The 8,262-nt window shown below is 37.2% G+C and overlaps 1 protein-coding gene across 2 annotated transcripts in view; it reads right to left on the reverse strand.

The window, feature by feature from the left end:
- The window catches only part of SCUBE1 (signal peptide, CUB domain and EGF like domain containing 1), a 443,267-nt gene that overhangs the window by 220,335 nt on the left and 214,670 nt on the right, over positions 1-8,262 (reverse strand). For both annotated transcript variants that reach the window (XM_019515739.1, XM_019515738.1), the window contains exon 6: positions 2,180-2,296. In XM_019515739.1, the coding sequence (XP_019371284.1) occupies positions 2,180-2,296 (117 nt within the window). The remainder of the gene's footprint in view (positions 1-2,179; positions 2,297-8,262) is intronic.

An 8,262-nucleotide genomic window follows, 5' to 3' on the forward strand; every position in this document is an offset into this window, starting at 1 on the left:
TTGCCTCCTTGTCTATGAAACACTACTAGCTAAACATTCAATGCTAGAAGAGATGTTGCAAGAATAGGATTAGGTCATTTCATAAGCATGCAGTAAGCAAGACGTCAGCAAAGTCAATGTACAGGTAGTTTCTGATATCCCATATGTACATGTGTCAATCCAGTATAACAAGGACTTTAGTGGAGTTATGCTTCATTAGAAATACATAGAAACAGTCACAAGGGTGGGAAGAAGTGATCAGTAAATGAAATAAAAATGAAAGTTTCCTTTACAGAAAAGAATGGAGAAGCAGCAGTGGGGTAAATCAAATGATACATACAGGAAAGAAGGTGTTTTATTTAAAAAACAAAACAAAACAAAATGCAAGTGGGAACATCTACATGCAGCAAACAAAAAATGTAAAAGGATAAATCAGGCAAACAAAGACAAAATATGTTAGACAATGGGTCAAAAAGGATTTATCTGGCATTGCAGAAGTTTGCATTCTTGCAGTGATGCCCAGAACATATACACCACTGAAGACAGCAAACAGTGGAATCATTGAAATGAAGAGGAGGAGGCAGCTGGTAAATTTTATTGGTGGCAACACTACATGGTTGAGTTGTAACAAGAAGTTTTTAAACAAGTTCTAGATGGGATCAGGCTGCAATAGAGGCTTTTGTTTGAGGTGTTTTATTGTTCTGTAAATAATTAATGAACATCAGTTATCAGACAAGACAGGCAATCAGGAACCATCACCAGAAAGCAGGAATAAAAATGTAAAAATAAATAAAAATAAATGAAAAAAGTATTCTAAAAGAGAACTAATCAGAGGGAAGAAAATCAACACAAGCAGTAATATGTGACTTATATAATAGGACTAAAGAATGTAATATGGTGTTGTATTTATTATGTTACAAAAATGGGAAAAAAAGTAAAAAACAAAACAAAACAGAACGCCAAAGAGCAGTATATAGACCCTTCTGAATAATCTCTATGTGCTGGCCAATAGAAATCATCTACCTAAGAATATATGTGAACAGTGGGGCCCTCAGTGCTATAAATCGTTCAAGTACACAACTCATGTCACTAGGAAGAGCTCCTTCCATGAAAGAGTTGCAAGACACTGAGATCGCTATGTTTAATTAAAAAGTACTGATAGATCCTGTGAGTCCATGAATAGGTAGTATCTACAACAAAGCACAGGAAGCACTGTATCCTGATTAGCTTTGCTGTTAGGAACACCACAGCCTCATTCCTATCAGATGATTTGTCTGGTTAGATGCATCTGAAATCAGTGGAGTCTATGTCAGCAAAGGGGCAGAGTCTACTGGCACAGATCCCTATGGTGGATCAAGGCCCATATGCTTGATCCAAAGCTCAGTAAAGTTAACTGAAAATTTCCCATTGTGCTCAGCGGATGTTTTGTATTAGGCTTTATAATTTGTCTAATACAGAGAAGGGAAAGAGAAAATTAGGAACTTGAGTCTAATTTTAAGCTTTTTTGTTTCTCATATACCATAAACCATTGAAACACACATAGTCATTACCATGATGATGAAAATCATGTCATTTTAGGCTGTGATTTTGAGAGCAGAAATGAGTTCACTTGTGCCGATGGCAAAAAGCTTCTTTTTGTTAAACAAAACTGGGGGTCGGATGAGGAAGGGTCTGCAGACAAATAGTGAAATATTTGCATGACATCATCCATGGTACTTTATTTCCTGTAAGACCTTTTTTCCAACTCAATCTCTTACCAGAAGTTTATTCACAATCAATATTATTTTCACTCCTATTTAAAAGCTGGGAAGAAAACTTATAGCTAAAAAGTTCTCTCTCATGCTAAGAAAATCATGATCAAATCCTGTTCACCTTACTTATGCAAGTAGTTCTGGGGCATTACTCACATGAGTAAAGAGAAAAAGAGTTCATCCATTGTGTTTTCAATTTGAAAAAGTTACAAGATTTATAAAAAGAGAATAACAAAGGGATAGTTAATTGACAAACACTGAAATAAAACATGCATAAGTGCTTCTCCATCACTGGTCTTTGTAAAGTCTGACCTTTGCTGCTGTGTCAAAAACAACTATTGAACACTCTTCTCAACAACAGTTCTACTCTCCTGGGAGATGCACACACAGACCCACACACTCATTCTATTAGGAATATAGAATGAAGCATGCTTTTGAGCACTACTTACCAATGCACGTTCGACCGTCTGAGTGCAGGGCATACTTCTGATGACAACCACACACAGGACCAGTATCTGTGTCATCACAGGTGTGTTGGCAGCCTCCATTCCCATAGTTACAGGTTACTAGTTATGCCCCAAATAAATGTGTATATATGTATATATAAATAAAATGATAATGAAACCAATTAGTTTTAGGGCATTTGTAGAAAACATTTAGATCAGTTACAAACCAAGACATAGGCAGCATAACATTTTTGCAGGTATTTGCATTCTCTGTTCTTTATTTGGACGTTATGGTCCTAAGGTCTTCAGCTCATCCAGTGACCCTTTTTCTTTGGTCAATTTTCATTAGTCATTTTAGCACAAACAATCACTTAACATCCTCTCCCTCTAAAAGGATGTGCTTCATAAGTCTTGTGGATGACAGATATTAAGTCTGCTAATACAGACATATAATTTCCAATCTATAGACAGCATTTTCCTCTGCCTAATTGCCTTCATTCTGTAATTAGAGGAGGCAGAGAACCAGACTGCCAGAGCAAAACATACACATCTTGAAATCTAGTATTTCAAACACCCATGTCCTCCTAGAATAGAAGAATATTTAAACTCCCCTCCTGCCCCAAAATATGAGTCACTTTTTTTCTTTTCTTAAAGAAAAACCCTTACCATCACTTTGTCTGGCCTTCGGTTAGGAAGGAACTCATGAAAATGTCACATTCACTTATATCTGTATTTTGTTAAATTATTTGTAAACATTAACTTTTCTGAAAAAAAAATTACATTTCTCCAGCCAAGCAGAATTTAATACAATATAAAAGAATTAATGTCATATCTTGGTTCTCATTTCTAACTCTTAGGAAATGGCATTTCTCAAATATTAAATAGGTATACATTGGTTTTTATTTATCACTGTTTTTATGCAGTGTGTACATGTACAGCTGTGCAAATACATGCAAGAGTCTTGCTGTGACAGGCCTTTATACTCACTTTGCTGTCATCCACATATGTACAAATATCTACATAACATAAGTGTCAACTCAGGAGATAATCAGGATCTTTGTGCAGGCCTATAGACTCTCCTATTATTCTTTTATATCAGTAAGGATGTTTTGAGGTTTTTAAATATGATTTAAATATTGGATCCCATTCATCAGAGGAAGCTTGCTGATCTTTGTTAGATCTTCGTTCACTTTGATCCCTGGTTAGTTAGAGAATTTATAAAATATCCAATTATACAAGTTTCAAGATTTGGTATGGCTGAGATTTTCAAAAGAACAATTTAAAGGCAGGCTGAGCACTCTGCAGGTCCCATTGATGTCAATGACTACTCTTTAACTATTGCCTCTAAAAATAAAGTATACCAGAAATTTTTTGGAGAAGGGACTTGAGATAAAGAGCATTTCTCTCTCTCTCTCATTCTCTTTGACCAGTTAAGCTGAACAATATCTAGCCAGGATATCCTATAGCTTGGTGATTGGAGTGGTTAGGACACTTACCAGACTGGCAGGAGATGCAAGGTCAAATCCATTCTCCATGATGGAGGGCAGGAATTTGAATCAGGGTTTCTTATCTCCCAGGTGAGTATCTTAACCACGCAGCTACTGGGTAGGTGGAAGCTAGGTGGAAGCTCTTTTAATCCACTGGATTGGAGTTACACCACTTTGTATCAAATATCTATATGATATTCAGAGAAAGAGAGAATGACTCTCTAACCACGTGGAGAACAGCTGGTTTCCAGTTCCTGATCCTGTGATTGTTAATTATTTACTAAAGTGGAATGGCATCAACATGAGGAACTGAAATAACGCCACTCCAGAATACCCATACAGACTTGTTGTTCTGGAATGCTCCTGGATGGTGGATGGTATGGATTCAAATCCCCTGAGACCTGGCACCTCAGTCTCTTATGTCTTGGCAGAGTAGTTTAATCGCTGAATTGCTGTATAATCATTGAATTGCTGTATCATTGAGTTGCTGTTTTGTGAATTTTGCCCTTTGTTTCCCTTCTGAAAAGTGCCCCAAGTAAAGAATTCTGTTTTATAACAGATGGAATGTTCCCTCAGGACAAAACTAGCTTTCATTTTGTTTTGATGAAACAAAATTTTAAACTCACTTCAACTGAAAAATTAATTATGTGCACAGCCTGTCCCCATTTGTTTCTGTTCTCACTGCTCCTTTTTCATTTGTAATTGCTTTCCATTGTCTTCCGGTTTTGTGCCTCTCCCTCTTTGAGTCATGTTGTAACTGGAGTAGGCTCCATGGGCTACAGAACAGACTCTCTTGCAAATGTTCTGAGAGCTATTGGAACAGAGAAGAAAGTCTTGGCCCAGCATGCTGCTTTCTGGGCCGGCTGCACGGCAAATTCAAACTGCTTCTATAGTCAGCTGCATTTAGGGTTGTCATTATGAGATAGGCCATGGTACTAAGGCCATGTCTACACTGCAGGCTCTTCTAGAGTGGTGCCTTTTATAATAAATCATCAAGGATTAGATGCCAATTTTCCCATTCCCCTGCACAGCAAAGTGCCCACATGCCATACAGTCTAATATCCATGAAACAATGACAAAAGAATTGTTTTGCAATGTTTAGTGTTGCTTTAACTGAGCTTGAACTGAGGTGAACAAGAGTTTTATCACTGACTTCAATGGGAACAAAGTTAGGTCAACATTTAGCGCTTTTGAACATCTGACCCTAATTTTTTAAAACAAATATTATTAAAATCAAGTTTAGGGAAAAGGGAACGAGCAATGATGCTGTGTGTATAGCCAGGGATTTTGAGCCAAATGCTGCTTATGGTTACACCAATGTAAATCCAGAGTCACATATCTGAGGATGAAGGAGTTACTTCAAATTTAGAAGTACAGCCTGTTGGAGCCAGAGCTTTCAGAGCTTGGAAAGTCATTAAAGCTATCTTGTGCTTCAGTTTCCCAGTTTCTTTCAGAGGGGTATCGGTAGGATAAGAATCAACTATTCAAGCGGAGGTTCTCAGCTACTTTAGTTTATATAATAATATAGACAGAAGAATTATGTCTGTTGCCTTCACTAAGCTTTTAGTTTCTTTTTCTCTGCAAAACAGTTCATGTTATACAGTGAAATGTAAATTCTGATTGTAGACTTATTACCGAACAATTTCAGTCTTTAAAAGGAAGACTTATTAAAGTTTGCTAACAAACATTTTGACCTTTAATTCCTGAAATCAGAATCACAACTTATGTATCTTTTTTTTTTTGCTGAAAACTATACACTGGTGGTAAGGGAGGAACCAACAGCAAATGAAAATTATATTCTAGCTTTAATGAGAGATGGAATCAAATCAAATCAAATCCTGGATCTGAACACACAACATTTTGAGGCTTCTGGTCTAGATTACATTTTTTTTTAAACTTCTCCATTACTGTTTAGCAGCTTGTAGTGAAAGTACACAGCCAGACATCTCTGAACATTGTGGGTGTGAGATCCAGTCAAAAGCTATATAATTTAGATTAATCTTTCCTTTCAGCTCTATGGTAATAAAACAATGAAGGATTTTTCTTTTGCACTAACGAAGCAAAATCTGTATGCCAATGGTAAAACTTACCATTCAGGGGGATTACAGGTCTACTCCATTCTTACAGGAAAGTATAAAAGTGAGATGCATAAACAATCAAAATCTGTTCTCTCTTTAAAGAGATTTCCTGTGAATGCCATTGTACCCCAAATAATAAGTTTAGAGTACACAAGACTGAAACCATAAAGAACAAAGTCTAACATTGTGACCTGCCAACCTTGCCAGTTGCTGGGTTTTTGGATGTAGCCATGTTGGTCTAAGGACATAGGTAAGCAAGGTTCTTTGAGTAGAAGTGATATCTTTTATTAGACCAACTGAGTAGTTTTTTCAACTGAGAATTTTTTTCCAACTACTCAGTTGGTCTAATAAAAGATATCACTTCTACTCAAAGAACCTTGCCAACCTTGGGATTAGCACAGAGTATGCCTGAGCCCTCACTGCTTTAAGTAACATCTGGCTGGAATGAGACAAATCCTCCATTGTAGTGCAGCAGCTTGGTGCTGTAGCTTCTGCAATGTAACATTCTCCTAATGAGGAGACCCTTGAATGGCACAGTTACCATATCTCATGCTGTGCTCTCTCTCTTTCCGACACTCAGTTCAAGGCAGGTGCCTGGGATATAAAGGAGCAGAGCCGTCATGATCGCTGGTTGCCATGACTACTCCTGGACGCCAGCTGTTCTAAGTTGTGCTGGGAGGGATCAAAGACCACAAAAGTGGCTGAGTGCAAAAGCCCACCTTTGCTTCTCTGCCTTGAGCTACATTAGGTGCTCTTTTGGGCCGGCTGTTATAGCTAATATGAAGGACGATGCACAGTGTTAGAAGTAATATTTACTATCGTGAAAGTAAAAGTAATTCAGGGTTGGCAGATACATGTTGCCATATAAATCAAATATAATAGAGATTTTTAATGTACACAAACAGATACATACATACATACATACATACATACACATGTAGCTGTATATGTATATATTCCAGAGAAAAAGGCCATGCTAAAACAATACTGTTAAGGTTGCAGAACCAAACACCCAGGAAATAAAAATATCCAGCTTGCCTTTACAGCATAAATACTTCCCTCTGTGCATCTGCCCAAATTTTAGTGTCCTTGTTAGGGTGTCCTGTCTTACCTTTGGAAGTGACAAAGAACTGCAGGAAGAGAAAGGGTAAATTTGTGGAGGAAATACTATCTTCTATATAAAGACTGCATCCTGAGGCATGCCACCAGCGGCTGGATTAAGGTTACACAGACATCCTTAACTGTGGGATTACCTAACTTTTGAGTGTTTGATTTGGCAATTTTCATAAATATTCTTTTGAAGTTTATATGCACATATGTGATGAAAATCCAAATATGTACCTCATTTCTGTTTTTCTCAAGATATTGAGCAGTAATATAATGGTGATGCAAATATATATGTAATATAGATAACATAAAGGAGTTTAACACAAGATTAGCTTTTGAAAATGAGGTATTTTTAAGGAGTTCAGCCATTTTAAACTTTTAAAGCATCGTAACATCTCAAAGTGGCTTACTATCCAGATTTGTATTAAGTATCTAACCAGATATTGAACGTAGTATTTAGTAACCATTAATTTGAAAAGTAATATGATTATTACATCTCTATCTTGGCTCATATATGGCTAAAATGGATATTATGGCCAAGGCACCATATCATTTGTAAGAAGCTGGACCTATGTTTTGTAGTGTGGCTCCAGGGTTTCTTTAATAGTCTGATACAGCACACTGTAAATTACTTCATGGCTTCAGATAAACAAAAAACATTTTTTTATTTAAATCCATATATGGATTTTTATTTAGATCCATATAATCTTGTGGCCACCTACAAATTCATTAGGGGGACACAACAAGGGATCGGAGATGCTCTGTTCACCACGGCGCCTCTTGGGGTAACAAGGAGCAATGGTCACAGACTGACAGAGAGCAGATTTAGGCTAGATATCAGGAAAAACTTCTCCATGGTAAGAGTGGCCAAAATTTGGAATGGGCTTCCAAGGGAGGTGGTGCTCTCCCCTATCTTGGGGGTCTTCAAGAGATGGCTGGATAGGCATCTGACCGCAGCACTCTTTCCTGCCTAGGCAGGGGTCAGACTCAATGATCTGTTGAGGTCCCTTCTGACCCTAACATCTATAAATCTATTAAATATATATTAAATATTATATAAGATACACTTCACATATGGTATTATCGAAAAAACCCCTTTGAATACAATATTGCTCGCTTTGCTGACGTTATTTTAAATTTGTTCCATTCTGGCACTATACTTCCACAGGTCTGCAGATTTTTATCTTTATGGGCAATAACTGCATCACAGCACTTTCAGCAGAAGCTGGAAGGGTTGGCACTTGGAATAAGTAGAAAAAGATATTATTCTATAGGATAAACAAACTGAGCAAGATTTTTAAAAGCACTTTGTGCTGGCTGAAGCAACCTCTCAAGGAAGTCATTATAGGTGGTGAAAGGAGAGACACCAATAGTCAAGGCTGCCTAATGCTTAGCTTTATAAGAAACAGTTTTT

Source organism: Gavialis gangeticus, unplaced genomic scaffold, assembly GCF_001723915.1.
Source record: "Gavialis gangeticus isolate Ggan-Ray unplaced genomic scaffold, GavGan_comp1, whole genome shotgun sequence".
Classification (NCBI taxonomy): Eukaryota; Metazoa; Chordata; order Crocodylia; family Gavialidae; genus Gavialis; species Gavialis gangeticus.